At 45.7% G+C, this 21,535-nt stretch overlaps 1 protein-coding gene across 1 annotated transcript; it reads right to left on the bottom strand.

Annotated features, from left to right (window-relative positions):
• Nucleotides 1-601: 601 nt before the first annotated feature.
• On the bottom strand, nt 602-21,278 carry LOC119907718 (protein disulfide-isomerase A3-like). The gene is made up of 8 exons (XM_038725419.1): nt 20,953-21,278; nt 15,048-15,173; nt 13,885-14,067; nt 13,677-13,785; nt 8,421-8,549; nt 6,368-6,447; nt 4,585-4,642; nt 602-4,484 (listed from the first exon to the last, which is right to left on the bottom strand). Exons 1-8 carry the CDS (start codon nt 21,276-21,278, stop codon nt 4,395-4,397), a joined length of 1,101 nt encoding a protein of 366 aa, XP_038581347.1. The 3' UTR covers nt 602-4,394.
• Between the last annotated feature and the right edge of the window lie 257 nt (nt 21,279-21,535).

The raw sequence follows: 21,535 nt of genomic DNA, 5'->3' as shown, positions 1-21,535 counted from the left end.
ATTACATATCTATAATAATAATAATAAATAAAATATAAATAAAGTTTACATTATATATCTAGATAAATAAATAATATATATAAATAAAATTCACATTATTTATTTTTAAGAATAAAGAAAAATTAACAAAGTTCACATTATGTATCTATGATAATAAATAAAAAATAAATATAAATAAAGTTCACATTACATATTTAGGATAATAAATAAAAAATAAATGTAAATAAAGTAGTAATAATTATTATTTAATGTGTCTCAGGAGTTTTGGACTGTGTCTCACATCAGAAGTGAAATTCTGAAAACTGCTTGTTGGACCTCCACATCATCATCTCGTCACTTGTGCACATTATAACCTTCTAACTTTTATAAAACACTCAGCAACAAATATCTGGCATAATAAAGACATCAATGAAAATGTGACATCTCAGAATAAAACGCGTTTTATCCGTTTCTGATTCTACGTCTGCATTGATTATTTGATGGGTGAACTGTTGTGTCTACAATGTTTGGATTATCTCATATTATATAAATGTGGCTCCATATTCAGTCAGACTGAAGAAGGGCAGACAGCTGTTGGATAAAGTGAATCAGTGGACAGACGCTGTTTATATCAGAGGTTTATTAAATCCTCAGTAAAACATCAATAAGGCTCAGAACAGATTTTTGCATCAGTTTTTCACAAAACATACAAAGAGGCTTTCAATAAAAAACAAAAAACTGTTTCCACAGACAATGAAATTTATAAATACGTTGCATTTTCTTTGTGCATAAAATAAATAGGGACAAAGAATGAATCATGTGAGCGCAGAGACGTCCTGAAAAAGTTTCACACGATCAGACGAGTTCCGCTAAGTACAGATAAACAGCTGGAAAGTTGAACTCTGAGAAACACTTTAAATACTTGGCAGATTAATCAACAATGAAAAGAATCATCTGAAGGCAGCAAGAGACACTCCGACCCCTCCAGTACTGAAAGAAAAAAGCTTGAACGCTGTACATCCACTTCACTCTGAGAAGGAACAAGATTAATATTGATGACTGATTTCACAGCGTCCTCTAACATCAAGGAGGTCACAATGTTTTTATCTGTTATGTAACTCATCACCAACTGAAAATACTCAACGTGTTGGTGTCGTCATTCAGGAATAAGAAAAGGTTATCTTCTCATTAAGTTAAAATCTGAAAAGACGTTTCATGAACGAGCGCCAGTGTCTCGTCTGTCCACCAGAGGGCGCTCAGGTTTATTCCCACACTGTAAAGCCTGATTTTTACTTCTTCTGCGTCGAGTTTATGCCGTAGCCCAACGCTCACCTCCCCAAAAATCTAACTACATGTCACAGAGACGCAAGAACTGTGATTGGTCGGCTTGGTAGCATCCTGGGCTTGATATTAACTTTTTTTGCTCACGAGCCAATGTGGCCAGTGGTTTTCCAAAGTTACTAGCCACGCAGCATTTTTACTCACCACATGTTTTCACCAAAATTACATTTTAGTAGCTTCTCATTGTAAAGACTGAAAGAGCTGTTGATTTATTTATAACAGCACTAAATACTATAATACAGAGTAGAAAAATTATCTGCATTAGAAACAAAGCCCTACAGGGCATGACTACGTTTATTATAAAATAGAACTAACTCTGGAAAGGTTGTTCTCCTGTACTCATGGGAGTTGTAGTGTCAAATTGCAATTTGTTATTTCAGATACCTTTTGAAAAGACTACAATTTTTAAACACACCAAAGTGGCGAGTGGGAGTGACTGTGTTACCCGCCACGGCCGAAATCCACCCGCATTTGGCGTGTGTTAATTTCAAGCTCTGATCACAACCCTTGCGACATGTTTCACTATCAGAGTTTGATCCAATTGGTCAATAACATTTGGAAAGTCTAGAAGAGCTGCATGATTATTATTTTACCCCCATTCAAGTTAGAGGAGGGCTGAACAGCAAGTTAGCCGGCTCACCGACAGAAATCACCACAGTGGAACATAGAAACCCACCGCCAGCTAGCGTTTTGGCGCCATAACTGCAGAGTGACACAGACACCTACGCACAAGTATAAATGCTCACGTGTGTGCGTGGCCTTCATCTTAGGCCGCGGCGTAGACACGACGCAGAAGTGTACATCAGGCTTTAACGCCAATTTATACTTCAATCCAATCTAATCCAACTTTATTTGTAAAGCACATTTAAAAACAACCAGGTTGAGTACAAAGTGAACACTGACACGAATCAATCAACAAATAAATAAATCAATACAAAACAAAAACAACCATAAAATAGCAACATAAAGTCTCAAACTGGGTTAAAAGTCAAGTGGTAGAGGTGAGTTTTTAGTCGTGACTGAAACAGGAAGGCTGGGGGCCGGCCTGACATGAAGAGGCAAGTCATTCCAGTCTAGAGGCCACGACTGAGAAAACTCAATCCCCCCTGTTCTGGAGCCAGCAAGGAGTAACTCTCCAGCGTCGTCTGTTTACATTTTTGGGGAGGGCTGTGTCAAGTTATGGCGCAGTGTAGGGTACAGTGTAAGGTACGGCGTAGGGTACAGCTTAGGGTACAGTGTAAGGTACGGCGTAGAGTACAGCTTAGGGTACAGTGTGGGATACAGTGTAGGGTACGGCTTAGGGTACAGTGTGGGATACAGTGTAGGGTATGGCTTAGGGTACGGCGTAGGGTACAGCTTAGGGTACAGTGTGGGATACAGTGTAGGGTAGAGTGTAGGGTACGGCGTAGGGTACAACTTAGGGTACAGTGTGGGATACAGTGTAGGGTAGCGTGTAGGGTACGGCGTAGGGTACAACTTAGGGTACAGTGTGGGATACAGTGTAGGGTAGAGTGTAGGGTACGGCGTAGGGTACAGTGTGGGATACAGTGTAGGGTACGGTGAAGGGAACGGTGTAGGGTAGAGTGTAGGGTACGGCGTAGGGTACGGCGTAGGGTACAGCTTAGGGTACAGTGTGGGATACAGTGTAGGGCAGAGTGTAGGGTATGGTGTAGGGTACAGCTTAGGGTACAGTGTAAGGTACGGCGTAGGGTACAGCTTAGGGTACAGTGTAAGGTACGGCGTAGGGTACAGCTTAGGGTACAGTGTGGGATACAGTGTAGGGTATGGCTTAGGGTACGGCGTTGGGTACGGCGTAGGGTAGAGTGTAGGGTACGGCGTAGGGTACAGCTTAGGGTACAGTGTGGGATACAGTGTAGGGTACGGTGTAGGGAACGGTGTAGGGTAGAGTGTAGGGTACGGCGTAGGATACAGCTTAGGGTACAGTGTGGGATACAGTGTAGGGTACAGTGTAAGGTACGGCGTAGGGTACAGCTTAGGGTACAGTGTAAGGTACGGCGTAGGGTACAGCTTAGGGTACAGTGTAAGGTATGGCGTAGGGTACAGCTTAGGGTACAGTGTAAGGTATGGCGTAGGGTACAGCTTAGGGTACAGTGTAAGGTACGGCGTAGGGTACAGCTTAGGGTACAGTGTAAGGTATGGCGTAGGGTACAGTGTGGGATACAGTGTAGGGTATGGCTTAGGGTACGGCGTAGGGTATAGCTTAGGGTACAGTGTGGGATACAGTGTAGGGTATGGCTTAGGGTACGGCGTAGGGTACAGCTTAGGGTACAGTGTGGGATACAGCGTAGGGTATGGCTTAGGGTACGGCGTAGGGTACAGCTTAGGGTACAGTGTGGGATACAGTGTAGGGTAGAGTGTAGGGTACGGTGTAGGGTACAGCTTAGGGTACAGTGTAAGGTACGGCGTAGGGTACAGCTTAGGGTACAGTGTAAGGTATGGCGTAGGGTACAGTGTGGGATACAGTGTAGGGTATGGCTTAGGGTACGGCGTAGGGTACAGCTTAGGGTACAGTGTGGGATACAGTGTAGGGTATGGCTTAGGGTACGGCGTAGGGTACAGCTTAGGGTACAGTGTGGGATACAGTGTAGGGTATGGCTTAGGGTACGGCGTAGGGTACAGCTTAGGGTACAGTGTGGGATACAGTGTAGGGTAGAGTGTAGGGTACGGCGCAGGTTACGGCGTAGTGTCCAGAACAAATCTAACCACATTAAGGGATTCTTGTATTTGTTAAAAACTGAATATCAGCTAATTTATTATTATTGTCGTCAGCCTCAAATATTCACATCAGCCGCTCTCTATTACTGCATTTCCCAGAGGGCCTTTCAACAGCCTACAAAACGTGTAAATATATATAAAACCCTATTTTCTAGTGACTCAGCAGGCAGCCTGGTGATGTCATCTATGACATCATAGTGGATGGGTGTTTTTCTGGTAAATGAGAAATCATTTCCTGTCTCAAGTCCAGATTCAGGTCCAGGTCCGTCAGCAGGATCAGTACTTGAGACCAGTTGGTTGCGTCCCTGTAGTCAGTCCTGTTTGTGGATGGAAATGCGTCAGAGCTCGTCTTTCGAGCCGCCGGAGACCAGACCGTGGCTCGCCTCACGCTTCAGGAACTTCAGGAAGTCTTTCAGCTCTCGACCCCCCTGAAACACAGAGAAGACACGTCAGACAGCAAGTGACCGCCAGACGTTTATATCACTGTGTACTCAGGTATCACGGTGGTTCTGACTGATGGTGTGTTACCTCGTATCTTATGGGCTCGTCCTTTTTACCGGCTGGGGCGAAATAAATGGTGGGATACCTGCAGAGAGACAACCAATGAGATGAGAGAACCAGGGCCGGCCCTGGGCATAGGCGGAATAGGCAAATGCTAAGGGCGCCGCCCACCCCTTGGGGCGCCTGTGCGCCCAAATTATTTTTTTAATAATTTTTTTATTACTAATACAACTAAAATATTATGGATTAAAAAAAGCGATTGTGAATCCCGGGGGAATCCTGAATCCCCCCGGTCCGACTGAGTGACGCACCAATCTCCATCGCCCCCGCCCTGCTGAAAAAAAACCCCATCCGTTACCTGTGTGTGATTGTGAGTGACGGATGGCCGAATTCACTGACACTGACAAGTTGTCATGTCAAAAAGACCGAAACCATCTGGTGCCCAGGGAAGAAAAAAAAGAAGAGAAGAGGAAGAAAAATGCGAAAAAGACAGAGGTAGGTAATGATATGTGATCAGTTTATCTGTGTTGCATTAAGTTAGTTCGACGATCACGATGTCTGTAACGTTCGCTAATTTGAATTGAAACTTGTATTAGAAATGCAAAACTTTCCACATCTGCCATCAAAAATTATGACAAACATTGAGCTCCTGACTTTCCTGCACGAGAAGAAGCTGATGGAAATTTTCCCCAATATGTGGGTCGCTCTGAGAATCTCTGCCACTCTACCTGTGACAGTCGCTGCTGCTCTAAGCTCAAACTGATTAAAAACTACCTGAGATCTACAATGGCTCAAGAATAGAATAGTTATTTATTTGTTGTGCAATGGTCTTATTTATAATTTTTGGAATGTTACATATGCTGTAAGAAAGGCAAGGAAAGCAAAGGAAAGCAAGGTTTCTGTAATATAGTTTTTTCTGCAATAACATAATATAATATATACATATTTATATTGTATCTATAATACGTTGTGTGTTTGTGTTTCCAAAATATTTTCAAAATAAAGAAAAACAAGACAAACCTGTGCAGTTTGTTTCTGTGTAAGTTTATGAACAAAAATCCAGGGGCATCAGGTGAAATCTTGCCTAGGGCAGCAAATTGGCGAGGGCCGGCCCTGGAGAGAACAGACTCCTCCTTGTTAACACTAGAACCACTTTTACAGCTGTATAGTGCTGCGCCCATTGTTGATACGTTTTTCGATAAGCAGGCTGCCATCACCAGCTACAGCTAGCTAGATTTGATGGACAGATAATAGATGGATCGTAGCAGAATGTCCAAGAAGGTCTGAAATTTATTTGAGTGAGATAGTCAGATAAAGGAGAGATAACGACGGTCCAGAGTGCGTCTTGTTCTGACGGCGTTCAGTTATTAACCAAAACCTTGTTTTTGAGGACTAGATGCTGCAGAACCGGGTCAGTGGCTGCTGTGCAGAGCAGAACTGGACCTGAGCGTGAGAGAGGCTGAGCCGAGCAGCGCCAGAACAGAATCAGGGAATAGTCCAGGGACAAAATTTTCAGTGGCAGAATTAACTTTTATAATAACGACTAAATGTTCTTCTAGGGCCTAATATAATTTTTGAATGTGTTGATTATGTTGTTGTTTGTTTGTTGTAGTCTACAGTTTACTGATTAACTATTCGACTGTTTAATCTGTAATGAAATACTGATAAACCCCATAAACTGCATTTTGAATAATTATTTTTTAAATCTTGAAAATGAAAAACTTCACTGCTTCAAGAAATAACATCTTTGTGATTGTGACTGACCGCCTGGCGGTTCAGAGCTGATCTACAGGCTGGAGGCTGTTCTCACCCGCGGACGTCGTAACCCAGCGGGACGTCGTTATCGGCTGCGTTCATCTTACTGACCACGATGTGAGGGTCATAGTACAGCTGAGAGAGAGACAGGTGGAGAGAGAGACAGGTGCAGAGAGAGAGAGAGACAGGTGGAGAGAGAGAGAGAGTGGTAGAGAGAGAGAGAGACAGGTGGAGAGAGAGACAGGTGGAGAGAGAGAGACAGGTGGAGAGAGAGAGAGACAGGTGGAGAGAGACAAGTGGAGAGAGAGAGAGGTAGAGAGAGACAAGTGGAGAGAGAGACAAGTGGAGAGAGACAAGTGGAGAGAGAGACAAGTGGAGAGAGAGAGAGACAGGTGGAGAGAGACAAGTGGAGAGAGAGACAAGTGGAGAGAGAGAGAGACAAGTGGAGAGAGAGAGGTGGAGAGAGACAAGTGGAGAGAGAGAGGTGGAGAGAGACAAGTGGAGAGAGAGAGAGGTAGAGAGAGACAGGTGGAGAGAGACAAGTGGAGAGAGAGACAAGTGGAGAGAGACAGGTGGAGAGAGAGAGACAGGTGGAGAGAGAGACAAGTGGAGAGAGAGAGGTGGAGAGAGACAAGTGGAGAGAGAGAGAGGTAGAGAGAGACAGGTGGAGAGAGACAAGTGGAGAGAGAGACAAGTGGAGAGAGACAGGTGGAGAGAGACAAGTGGAGAGAGAGACAAGTGGAGAGAGAGAGGTGGAGAGAGAGACAGGTGGAGAGAGAGACAGGTGGAGAGAGACAAGTGGAGAGAGAGACAAGTGGAGAGAGACAGGTGGAGAGAGACAAGTGGAGAGAGAGACAAGTGGAGAGAGAGAGGTGGAGAGAGAGACAGGTGGAGAGAGACAAGTGGAGAGAGAGACAGGTGGAGAGAGACAAGTGGAGAGAGAGACAGGTGGAGAGAGAGAGAGTGGTAGAGAGAGAGAGAGACAGGTGGAGAGAGAGACAAGTGGAGAGAGAGAGGTGGAGAGAGAGACAGGTGGAGAGAGACAAGTGGAGAGAGAGACAGGTGGAGAGAGACAAGTGGAGAGAGAGACAGGTGGAGAGAGAGAGAGTGGTAGAGAGAGAGAGAGACAGGTGGAGAGAGAGACAGGTGGAGAGAGAGAGACAGGTGGAGAGAGAGAGACAGGTGGAGAGAGTGGTAGAGAGAGAGTGGTAGAGAGAGAGAGACAGGTGGAGAGAGAGAGTGGTGGAGAGAGAGAGAGAGACAGGTGGAGAGAGAGAGAGAGTGGTAGAGAGAGAGAGAGAGACAGGTGGAGAGAGAGAGACAGGTGGAGAGAGAGAGACAGACAGGTGGAGAGAGAGACAGGTGCAGAGAGAGAGAGAGGTAGAGAGAGAGAGAGAGACAGGTGGAGAGAGAGAGAGAGTAGAGAGAGAGACAGGTGGAGAGAGACAGGTGGAGAGAGAGAGAGAGACAGGTGGAGAGAGAGAGAGAGTGGTAGAGAGAGAGACAGGTGGAGAGAGACAAGTGGAGAGAGAGAGGTGGAGAGAGAGTGGTAGAGAGAGAGAGTGGTAGAGAGAGAGACAGGTGGAAAGAGAGAGAGAGTGGTAGAGAGAGAGACAAGTGGAGAGAGAGTGGTAGAGAGAGAGAGTGGTAGAGAGAGAGACAGGTGGAGAGAGAGAGAGTGGTGGAGAGAGAGAGAGAGACAGGTGGAGAGAGAGAGAGAGTGGTAGAGAGAGAGAGACAGGTGGAGAGAGAGAGACAGGTGGAGAGAGAGAGACAGACAGGTGGAGAGAGAGACAGGTGCAGAGAGAGAGAGAGAGGTAGAGAGAGAGAGAGACAGGTGGAGAGAGAGAGAGAGTGGTAGAGAGAGAGACAGACAGGTGGAGAGAGAGACAGGTGCAGAGAGAGAGAGAGAGGTAGAGAGAGAGAGAGAGACAGGTGGAGAGAGAGAGAGGTAGAGAGAGAGAGACAGACAGGTGGAGAGAGAGAAAAAATTTCATCAACACAGATATTCATTGAACTTTTTGACGGCCTGAGCACATGTTTGACATATTTTTCATCAACTAAGATCAGGATGAGGATGATGAGGATGATGAGGATGAGGCACGTACGGTGTCAGCCAGCTCTCTGTAGACCGGCTCCAGTTTCTTGCAGTGTGGACAGGACGGAGAGTAAAACTGGATCAGAACGTCTTTGTCTGGATCATTGACGATGTCATCAAAAGACTCTGCAACAACCACCTGCAGGCCAGCACACAGAGGTCGGAGGTCATTTACATTTACTCATTTGGCAGACGCTTTTATCCAAAGAGACTTACATTTGAGGAACAACATACGAGCATCAAATACAGACCTACAACTGACAATAAGTACTAGTAAGAGCTCACAGTACAGATCACATCAATGGGGTAAATACTGAGGGAAGGAAGAGTTAACAAAAAGTGTAATCAAAACAAGATTATTGTAGGGGACAGAAGAAGAAGAGCACAGGAAGTGCATGTTAGAGGTTAGAAGTTAGAGGTGTTATAAGAGGAAGTGTTCTCGGAAGAGATGAGTTATCAAGAGCTTCTTGAAGTCAGAGAGGGACGCCCCTGAAACCATTTGTAAGGGTTTCACCTCAGCTGGAAGACCTGCTAGGAGGGCAGAGAGAGAACCACGGCCTGTACCAGAAGCTGGGTGGCGTACTGAGTGAGGTAGGGCCTGATTTTCCTTATGTTGTACAGAGCAAAGCGGCACGACCGAGAGACCAGCAGCAACATGGTCTGAAAAGGACAGCTGGTCATCAATCATGACACCAAGTTTCTCCCCACCCTGGCTGGAGTGATGGTTGAGGAGTCAAGTTGTAGTGTGATGTTATGGTGGATAGATTGTTTGGCTGGAATGACCAAGAGTTCAGTCTTAGACCAGGGTTCTGGGGGGACCAGGGGTCAGACACAGGAGGATCCACCTGCTGACCTCACGTCTGAGGACCTTCAGGTCTGTGAGCTGAACTGCATCAGATGAAGGACTTGTCTCTGGACTCGTTAGAGCTCAGTGCTCTGTTCGACACCATTACATCACGCGTATCATTCAAACCTCACGGGCTCAGGGGCCGCCTGCTGATGTGGCCCCTGTTCTCAAGGCGGCGGCCGGTTTTTACGCACCAGCACGTAGCTTGAGATCCTCGGGCAGAGGTCTGTTGTCTGTTCCAGAGTCTCGACTGAAAACTAAAGGGGACAGAGCGTTTGCTGTCAGGGCCCCGAGGCTCTGGAACAGCCTGCCCGAGGAAATCAGCTCAGTGAACTCTTTTAAGTCCCTTCTTAAAACATACATTTATAGGAGAGCCTTTCCCGATCTTATTTGACTTTATTTTATCCCTTTTATTTTATTGTATTTTACTAATTTAAATTTTCATGCTCTTATCTTTTTTTTTGTATTATTCTTTACACTTGTTAAAGCACTTTGTAACTTGTTTTTGAAAAGTGCTCTACAAATAAGGATTATTATTATTATTATTATTATTTTACTGTAGGATTCCATCAGTGTTGACCGTTCAGGAAATTTCTACCAGAAGCCCAAGCACCACCGAGGCTGTCTCCTCTCCAGAACAAATGGACCAAGAACATTAAAAACTCTGAATAAAGCAGCTTCATCATGAATAATTAGCGTCTCTTCAGAGCCGTCAGCTGGAAATGTTTTAATGTCAGTCTGTAAAACAGGTAGAACCAGAGCAGAACTATTTATTTTATTGATCGAGCCGTGCTGTTGGACTTCATGTCTTTATCCAGCTGGTTATTAAATTTGTTAGAAACCTGAATCCTGTCTCTTCATTAAAGTCAAACCAGACTACGTCACAGCAGCCACAATGACTGAGTACTCTGTAGGAGGACAGGACACCACAGCGAGCGTCAGATCCAAACCTCGGCTTCAAGGGTAATCACTTCAATATATCTGACAACCACCAGAGATATCTGGTCTTGGTGGTCTGTGAACGGTTTCTGTACTGTAGAGAACTCAGTGGCTTCTCTGCAGGTTAAACAATCCTCCACATCTGAACCACATCTTATTTACTGCACATCATTTTAAAACATCGGCGTCCTCTTCAGAAGCACCCGTCCCGGCAGGAACCCTGGCATGATGTCCAGGGGCCACGAATGGGCTTTTATGGTGGTTCTGAAATCTCTCTCATTTATGGGCCCCTAAAGTCCTGAAAGTTGAGTCTGTCTTTCATCTCATGCCAACAAGACAAATAACTTGTGAGTATAAGATGAAAAATATCATCTGACAGGACTTTATACTCATTTATGGATTGGACAGGACCAAGTGTAGGACACACTGGACCAAGCGCAGGACACATTGGACTGGACCAAGCGCAGGACACACTGGACCAAGCTTAGGACACATTGGACTGGACCAAGCGCAGGACACATTGGACTGGACCAAGCGCAGGACACATTGGACCAAGCGCAGGACACATTGGACCAAGCGCAGCACACATTGGACTAAGCGTAGGACACATTGGACGGGACCAAGCGCAGGACACACTGGACCAAGCTTAGGACATATTGGACCAAGCATATGACACACTGGACCAAGCGTAGGACACATTGGACTGGACCAAGCGCAGGACACACTGGACTAAGCGTAGGACACATTGGACAGGACCAAGCGCAGGACACACTGGACCAAGCGCAGGACATATTGGACCAAGCGTATGACACACTGGACCAAGCGTAGGACACACTGGACCAAGCGAAGGACACACTGGACCAAGCGTAGGACACATTGGACTGGACCAAGCGTAGGACACACTGGACCAAGCGCAGGACACATTGGACCAAGCGCAGCACACATTGGACTAAGCGTAGGACACATTGGACGGGACCAAGCGCAGGACACACTGGACCAAGCGAAGGACACACTGGACCAAGCGTAGGACACACTGGACGGGACCAAGCGCAGGACACACTGGACCAAGCGTAGGACACATTGGACGGGACCAAGCGCAGGACACATTGGACGGGACCAAGCGCAGGACACACTGGACCAAGCGCAGGACACATTGGACCAAGCGCAGGACACATTGGACTGGACCAAGCGCAGGACACATTGGACCAAGCGCAGGACACATTGGACCAAGCGCAGCACACATTGGACTAAGCGTAGGACACATTGGACGGGATCAAGCGCAGGACACACTGGACCAAGCTTAGGACATATTGGACCAAGCATATGACACACTGGACCAAGCGTAGGACACATTGGACTGGACCAAGCGCAGGACACACTGGACTAAGCGTAGGACACATTGGACAGGACCAAGCGCAGGACACACTGGACCAAGCGCAGGACATATTGGACCAAGCGTATGACACACTGGACCAAGCGTAGGACACACTGGACCAAGCGAAGGACACACTGGACCAAGCGTAGGACACATTGGACTGGACCAAGCGCAGGACACATTGGACCAAGCGCAGGACACATTGGACCAAGCGCAGCACACATTGGACTAAGCGTAGGACACATTGGACGGGACCAAGCGCAGGACACACTGGACCAAGCTTAGGACATATTGGACCAAGCATATGACACACTGGACCAAGCGTAGGACACATTGGACTGGACCAAGCGCAGGACACACTGGACTAAGCGTAGGACACATTGGACAGGACCAAGCGCAGGACACACTGGACCAAGCGCAGGACATATTGGACCAAGCGTATGACACACTGGACCAAGCGTAGGACACACTGGACCAAGCGAAGGACACACTGGACCAAGCGAAGGACACACTGGACCAAGCGTAGGACACATTGGACTGGACCAAGCGTAGGACACACTGGACCAAGCGCAGGACACATTGGACCAAGCGCAGCACACATTGGACTAAGCGTAGGACACATTGGACGGGACCAAGCGCAGGACACACTGGACCAAGCTTAGGACATATTGGACCAAGCATATGACACACTGGACCAAGCGTAGGACACATTGGACTGGACCAAGCGCAGGACACACTGGACTAAGCGTAGGACACATTGGACAGGACCAAGCGCAGGACACACTGGACCAAGCGCAGGACACATTGGACCAAGCGTATGACACACTGGACCAAGCGAAGATACACTGGACCAAGCGTAGGACACATTGGACTGGACCAAGCGAAGGACACACTGGACCAAGCGTAGGACACATTGGACGGGACCAAGCGCAGGACACATTGGACGGGACCAAGCGCAGGACACACTGGACCAAGCGCAGGACACATTGGATGGGACCAAGCGCAGGACACATTGGACCAAGCGCAGCACACATTGGACTAAGCGTAGGACACATTGGACGGAACCAAGCGCAGGACACACTGGACCAAGCTTAGGACATATTGGACCAAGCATATGACACACTGGACCAAGCGTAGGACACATTGGACTGGACCAAGCGCAGGACACACTGGACTAAGCGTAGGACACATTGGACAGGACCAAGCGCAGGACACACTGGACCAAGCTTAGGACATATTGGACCAAGCGTATGACACACTGGACCAAGCGTAGGACACACTGGACCAAGCGAAGGACACACTGGACCAAGCGTAGGACACACTGGACGGGACCAAGCGTAGGACACACTGGACCAAGCGTAGGACACATTGGACGGGACCAAGCGCAGGACACATTGGACGGGACCAAGCGCAGGACACACTGGACCAAGCGCAGGACACATTGGACGGGACCAAGCGCAGGACACACTGGACCAAGCGCAGGACACATTGGACGGGACCAAGCGCAGGACACACTGGACCAAGCGCAGGACACACTGGACCAAGCGCAGGACACATTGGACTGGACCAAGCGCAGGACACATTGGACGGGACCAAGCTCAGGACACACTGGACCAAGCGCAGGACACACTGGACTAAGCGTAGGACACATTGGACGGGACCAAGCTTAGGACATATTGGACCAAGCTTAGGACACACTGGACTGGACCAAGCGCAGGACACACTGGACCAAGCGCAGGACACACTGGACCAAGCTTAGGACACATTGGATGGGACCAAGCGTAGGACACACTGGACCAAGCGCAGGACACATTGGACCGTTCCTTACGAAAAGGAAAGGAGAAGCGCAATTCCACAATTGTCTGCAGCAGTAATATTCACCTTTGTAGTTTCACCACGACGAGCCACGTGGTGCAGAGACAGCACCTGTTCGCTGCTTGTGATCTGACACTTCTGGAAATCCTGACTGGCTGAGCTCCAAAACCATAAACTGAAAACCACAACGTTAAGGTTCTGTCTTCCTATTCGCTCACAGACCTGAAGGTCTGCCGACGCCGAACACACCGTCTCTCTCTCACCTGCCGGCTGTGAGATGGCGGTCTCACCTTGACAGCGCCGCTGTTTCTCTCAGGTACGGGTTCAGACTTGACGTAACGTTTGAGTCGACCTGCGAAGTAATCGTCCAGAAACCTCTCCAGGGACAGACCGTCCCTCCTGAAACACAAGGAGCCTGATTACTGACCTGCTGCGTGAGCTCACACAGGTGAGTCAAATTAAAGACACGAATTAGCCCGGTTCGGCCCGGTTACGTACGTGAACTCCTCTCTCATGGTGTACTTGTGGCCCAGTTTGGTCCGGATTGTGACGAACGGCAGCTCTCCTCCGTCTGACGTTCCCAGACCGAAGTCGTCCTCCAGCTCAGACAGGAAGTCCTTCTTATTGGCTACTGAGAACGTCAGGCCCCGCCCAGTGTATTTGGACGCCACCTTCATCACCCTGGTAACGAGAGACAGGGACCGGGGTGTAACTACAAAAACTTTGTGTGTACCTGTGTGCATGTTTACCTGGATATGTACACTCCCCGGCCACTTTATTAGGAACACCTAATATCAGCCAATCACATGGCAGCAGCTCAGTACATGCAGACGTGGTCGCGACAACTCGCTGCAGTTCAAACGCAGCATCAGAAGGGGGAAGTAAGGGGACTTTAGTGACTTTGAACGTGACATGGCTGTAGGTCCAGACGGGCTGGATTTTCACCACAACCATCTCCAGGGTTCGGTCTGAAAAAGAGAAAACAGCCAGTGAGCAGCTGTGTGGACGAAAACGCCTTGTTGATGTCAGAGGTCAGAGGAGAACGGGCAGAAAGGTCTGCACCATCTCTGAACCCTGAAGCAGACGGGCTCCAGCAGCAGGAGACCACACCGGGGGCCACTCCTGTCAGCTGACAACAGGAAGCTGAGGCTACAGTTCACACAGGCTCACCAACACTGGACAACAAGGAGAAACGTTTCTCGATTTCAGCTGCGACATTCAGATGGTCGGTCAGAAACAACAGCAGGGATCCATCCTGCCTCGCACCAGCGGTTCAGCCTGCCGGTGGAGGTGTGGGGGATATTTTCTTGTCTCTTTTAGACCCGACAGCCTACCTGAGTGTTGTTGCTGACCGCGTCCACCCGTTTATGACCCAGTGTACCATCTCCTGATGCTACTTCCTGCAGGATAATGCTCCGTGTCACAAAGCTCAGATCATCTCAAACTGGTTTCCCCTCGCTTCATGGATGTGCAGCCGACAAATCTGTCAACATGGACCAAAGTCTCTGAGGAAGGTTTCCAGCAGCTTGTTGAAAGGATGCCACGAAGAATTAAGGCAGTTCTGAAGGCAAAAGGGTCCAACCCGGTACTAACAAGGTGTACCTAATAAAGTGGCCGGTGAGGGTGTATTACCTGTATGTATCACCTGCACGTGCGCTCACCTGTTCCTCCAGTAGCTGGACCCGCGGGGGTTGTGGTGGTAGTCGAGGTCGTAGTACGCCGTCAGCAGGTCACGAACTCTCAGGCGATCTCTGTTCTCCACTGTCATGTGAGGACACAGACCGTAGCTACAGAGAGACAGGTAGAGAGAGAGACAGGTAGAGAGAGAGAGAGAGAGAGGTAGAGAGAGAGACAGGTGGAGAGAGAGATACAGGTAGAGAGAGAGACAGAGACAGGTAGAGAGAGAGACAGGTAGAGAGAGAGAGACAGGTAGAGAGAGAGAGAGACAGGTAGAGAGAGAGACAGGTAGAGAGAGAGAGACAGGTAGAGAGAGAGAGAGAGAGAGACAGGTAGAGAGAGAGAGACAGAGAGAGAGAGAGAGAGGTTTAACAATACCTTTATTTATACATTTTTACTTCAAAATTATGAACAAAGTAACCATCACCATAAAACCATTTGTACTCTTATAATAAAACTCCTTTTTTAAAACTTCAAAACAAACTGATCCTCATGCAACTTACATAACACTTCATCAACACACCATATCTCACAAAACCCAAATAAATTATTTGTCAACCTATAATACGCAAATTCAATCTTAAGCCTCCCCGCTACAAGCCGCTTGCACATCTCTTCAGGATCTACAGTTGCCAATTTTAGACCTTTATTTTTCGGTGTTTTCCACACTGCCAGTTTAGCCGTTCCAATTAGGTAATTTAAAAGACACATTTTTTTCCTTTTTGAAAATGAATATTTGATTCCTCCAATAAACACCCTATCCGAAAACTCCTCATCAAATTTCCTAAACCAGCTCCCAAGCAATTTAAAGATACCATTTAATCTCTCACACTTTAAAAACAAATGCTCCAAATCCTCTTTTTCCCCACAGAATCGACATTCCCCCTTTACCGCTGTGTTCAGGTGTGCCACATGTCCGTCTGTTGCTATCGCCCCATAAATAATCCTCCACTGTAGATCGCCGGAGCGCTTCTCTACAGGAGGCTTATATAGGGCCCTCCACCTGTCTCTTATCAGGAAGTCTGGCCTCAACAAATCTGGCCACTTCGAAGCCTTCTGTTTTCTAAAAGAGTCCTGATGAATGGCCTTTACTGTAATGTTGTACATTTCCTTCTTTGACATGCTTTTAAAGGAACAAAACTGAGGATTCCCAAAGGATAGAACGGTGTCGACCACTTCTTCTTCATCATCCTCCTTCACTGCTGGAGAAATAACCAGTTCTGGAAATTGCACATTATCCCCCATGTCCTGGTTATTCTCATGTCTTTTTTGTGCAATAAAACTTCTGTACCCACTTGGTAATGCGTTGTTTATTTCTTCCTTTAGTTTTGACACCAGACGTGAAGATCTCAATCCTGTTGCTTCGTGAAGTTCATCAATCGGTTTCCATCCTTCGTCATTCAATAAATGATCCAGCTTAACAATTCCATTCCTTAATAGACATTGTCGTACAGTCACAGAAGACAATATTCTGGTTTGAATCAATGGATTAAAAAAAAGTGGTTCCTCTGGTGCCCAAAGTTCTAGATTGTCCATATTCCGTTCTGCTCTTATAACAGTTCTCCATGTTTGCAACATAGCCCTGTAAAACACAGTGAGCTCAGACAAGTTCATTTCTTCAAGCTTCATTAAAAAGAGTTGTTTATCCAGTCCAAAGCCACCAACTCTCCTCATGATCGCACTTGCAGTCTTTCCCCAAAGCACATCTTTGTCATACAGACATTTCTGTGCCGCTTGTATCCTGAAACCACGGACTCTGTTTCTCACATCCACTAGTCCTTGGCCGCCTTCTTGCACTGGTAGGTATAACATGGCAGCCCGCAACCAATGTTGTCCATCCCAGAAGAAATTCACTATTTCCCTTTGTATACTGGAGATCAGTTCCTCTGGTGGCTCCATGACCATAGTCCTGTGCCACAGAATAGAAGCAGCCAGATTGTTTACTACCAGCACCCTTCCTCGATATGACAATTGTGGTAATAGCCATCGCCACTTCGACAATCGGGCAGACACCTTCTCTAACAAACCCTCCCAGTTTTTCTTCTGAAATTGATCATTTCCTAAAAAAACTCCTAAAATCTTTAGTCCATCTTTCTTCCATTGCAACCTTCCTGGAAGTTGTGGAACATTTTCCAAATTGCCAATCATAAAACCTTCACTTTTTGTCCAATTGACCTTAGCAGAGGAGGCTTTTTCATACAATTCAATAGTTTTTGTTAAAATTTCAATATCGTCTTTTTCTTTAATAAAAACTGTAATATCATCTGCATAGGCTGATAAAACCACCTTAGAATGAGCGTTGCCATGAGGAATTAGAATTCCATTTAAATTCTTCCTCAACCTACATAATAGAGTTTCGATAATTAGGCTATATAGTTGTCCAGAAATTGGACAGCCTTGCCTGATGCCTCTTGTCACGGGTATTGGAGCACTTAAACCACCCCCTACTTTCACCATCACATAAACATTTGAATACAACAACTTAATATATGAAATAAAAACATCACCAAATCCATAACCCTTTAACACTTTAAAAAGATAATCATGATCAACACGATCAAACGCCTTTTCTTGGTCCAATGACAACACTCCTAAATCATTCTTAATTTTCTGATTAAATTCAATTATATCTCTCACTAAAAAAAGACTATCTATTATAGATCTCTTAGGAATGCAATATGTTTGGTCATTTTTGATCAACAAATCCAGACAGTGCTTGAGTCTATTTGCTAAACACTTCGAAACAATCTTATAGTCCAGACACAACAGTGATACCGGTCTCCAGTTTTTTAGCAGTCCAAGGTCTCCTTTCTTTGGAAGCAATGACAAAACTGCTCGACGACAACTTATCGGAAGTGCATTATTTTTTATGCATTCTAAAATAACTTCATATAAATCTGGTCCTATTAGGTCCCAGAAATGTTGATAAAACTCCACCGGTAATCCATCAATCCCCGGCGATCTGCCGTTAGATAGTTGCCTCATCGCCTCTGTAACCTCATGAAAAGTTATTACATCATCCAGCTCTTTTTTCTTTTCTTCTTCCAGCTGAGGTAAGTCCTTAAGCAAGTCTTTAGTGCAGTCAATGTCACAACTCTCAGCTGTATATAATAGTTTATAAAAGTCTCCAGCCAATCTTCTCATTTCTGTAGGATCTGATGTCACGGATCCATCCGAACGACGAAGATGGCACATCATCTTTTGTTGGACATGTTTCCTTTCCAGGTTAAAAAAGAAAGCACTTGGAGCATCCATTTCTTTTACAGAACAGTATCTTGATCTCACCAATGCTCCTTTTGCTTGCTCATGTAGAAGAGAGCTTAGCTCTTGTCTTTTCTTATTTAACCCATGACACTGTACAGCTTCATTATTATTTACAGCTTGTCTTTCAATGAACTCAGTGTCACTTTGTAAAGCTTTCACTGTTGCTTTCAGTATAATTGATGAGTGGAAAGCATAGTTTTGACAAAACATTTTTATATTTGTCTTGCCCACATCCCACCATTGACTTAGGTTTTCAAAAGAATTTTTCTTCAATTTCCAAATATCCCAGAAAACTTTAAACTTTTCACAAAAAGAGACATCCTGTAATAACTTAATATTAAAAATCCAGTAATAATTAGATCTGCATGTTTTTTCCAAATTAACATCTAATATGACCATATGATGGTCTGAAAAACCATTAGGTCTAATAAAAGTATTCATCACCTTGTTGTTCCATGTCTTTTTTAGATAAAACCTATCCAATCTCGCTCCACTAATTCTATTATCAACCACTCTTAGCCACGTATACTGCTTTACTCCTTCATTCCTCGTTCTCCATACATCTGTTAACTGAAATTCATTTAGAACTTTTTTAATACATCCCTTGACTTACTATGAGGCTCTTCTCCATTCCTATCAACAACAAAGTCTATTGTACAATTCCAATCACCTCCAAGTATTAGACAAACATTATCATCATATTTTTTTAGCACTTTCCTTAACTCCATAAAAATATCAGCCTCTCTGGACCATTATTAGGAGCATAAACATTAACAAACACAGACTCTATTCCATTATACTCAATTTGTGTTAAAAGTAATCTTCCTTTCACAATTTCTTCTATCTTTACAATACTCACACTTTTAGAAAATAAAATAGCTACCCCCGCACTATTTCTTGTGTCATGACTCAAGGCAAATTTTCCTTTCCACCACAACCCCCATTCGACCTCATTATCAGTGTCTGTATGCGTTTCTTGTAAAAAACAAACATTAACCTTTTCGATTCTTAAAAACTCAGAAATCTTTGCTAATTTATTCTTGTCCCTACCCCCATTAATATTTAATGAACCCACTCTCCACACATCCATATAGAGAATTAAGAAAAAGACAGAAACTGAAAAAAAGAGCAGAGAGTAAAGAACACCACTTGTGACTTATTCATATCTAAGCTGTTTTTAAACTTTCGCTTTCCTTCTCCTCAACTTCGTTACCATCTTTTTCAGCCTGAATCTTTTCTTTTTATCCAAAACTTCATAGCTCACTGTTTTTTGCAGAAACAACACTGATATTATAAATTTGTCCACATCTGGAAAAAAATCTTCTACTTCTACAATTTTACCGAATGTTGTATCCAGAAAGTCATTAATTTCCTCTAAAGGGTACATGTCTTCAATCACTTGTGACCCAATTTCTGAAAACTCAGAAAGAGCATCTTCATCTCTCATTTCTGCATCACCAATATTCTCACTTCCAACACCATTTCCTCCACTACTTGCAACAGTTTCCCTATCTTCACTCATTACTTTGTTTCCCACCATTCCTGTTGTTTCATTATTCACAATCCCACTTTCCTCAGTTTGGTTGTCATTTTCTTCATTTAATTCAACAGCTTCCTCAGCTCCCTGAGACTCATCTTCCTCTACAGCTTCCTCAGCTCTCTGAGACTCATCTTCCTCTACAGCTTCCTCAGCTCTCTGAGACTCATCTTCCTCTACAGCTTCCTCAGCTCCCTGAGACTCATCTTCCTCTACAACAACAACAGCTTCCTCAGCTCTCTGAGGCTCATCTTCCTCTACAACAACAACAGCTTCCTCAGCTCCCTGAGACTCATCTTCCTCTACAACAACAACAGCTTCCTCAGCTCCCTGAGACTCATCTTCCTCTACAACAACAACAGCTTCCTCAGCTCCCTGAGACTCATCTTCCTCTACAACAACAACAGCTTCCTCAGCTCTCTGAGGCTCATCTTCCTCTACAGCTTCCTCAGCTCCCTGAGACTCATCTTCCTCTACAACAACAACAGCTTCCTCAGCTCTCTGAGGCTCATCTTCCTCTACAGCTTCCTCAGCTCCCTGAGACTCATCTTCCTCTACAACAACAATAGCTTCCTCAGCTCCCTGAGGCTCATCCTCTTCCTCCTCTACTACAACAATAGCTTCCTCAGCTCCCTGAGGCTCATCTTCCTCTACTACAACAATAGCTTCCTCAGCTCCCTGAGGCTCATCCTCTTCCTCCTCTACTACAACAATAGCTTCCTCAGCTCCCTGAGGCTCATCTTCCTCTACTACAACAATAGCTTCCTCAGCTCCCTGAGGCTCATCCTCTTCCTCCTCTACAGACTGCACGTTCTCAGGATCTTTCACAGGACCAACGGCCTCATCAGCTTGAGCTTTATGCGGACATGCTAAACGCTTATGCCCAACGTCTCCACACTCAAAACATTTCATATTCCCAGTGTTTGCATAAACCATGTACGCTCTTCCTTCATGCCAAACTTTAAAAGACACGTCTAACGCCTGTTCATTCAGGAACATAAAAACCTGTCTTCTAAACGACATTACGTGCTTTAGCGCTTCATTTCTACATCCAAGAGGAACGGTTTTAATTGCGCTAGCTAACTTACCATAATCGCAAAAGCTCTCGTTCTATCTCATTACTCTGGATGAAAGGCGGCACGTTTGACACAGTCACCTTAATAGTTGGAGCAACCAGCGGCAAAACAGTAACAAAGTCTCCACTTCCCACTATTCCGCTGCTTATAAGATGATTCACGTGGTTCTCTTCTTTTAAAAACACAACCACCGCTTTATTCATTCGCGAGGCAGATGAAATGTTTTCATAGCCGATCTCCTGTCCAACTGCAAGTAGCACTTCCTCCACATTCACCCCGTTCGCCGTCACACACCTGACTCCATGGCGGATGGAGACAGGTGGCGTAAGGGACGCCATCCCGCTCCCTAACTAATCCTAAAAAAAAAAAAAAAGTTTACTGAGGAAACTTGAAACAAAAATTTAGAAAAGTTTGAAACAAGCACACGCTCACCCTCACCTCGTGTGAACCCTCACGCGCACCCAAACACTCCCAGCATGCACCGAGAGAGAGAGAGAGAGAGAGAGAGAGACAGGAGGTAGAGAGAGAGACAGGTAGAGAGAGAGAGAGAGAGCGACAGGTAGAGAGAGAGAGACAGGTAGAGAGAGAGACAGGT

This window comes from Micropterus salmoides, unplaced genomic scaffold (assembly GCF_014851395.1).
Source record: "Micropterus salmoides isolate LMB-PRFRI ecotype aquatic unplaced genomic scaffold, ASM1485139v1 Ms_hic_scaffold_17, whole genome shotgun sequence".
NCBI classification, from domain to species: domain Eukaryota; kingdom Metazoa; phylum Chordata; class Actinopteri; order Centrarchiformes; family Centrarchidae; genus Micropterus; species Micropterus salmoides.
Note: the sequence above shows the minus strand (reverse complement) of the source record. Positions and strands in the feature narration are given on the sequence as shown.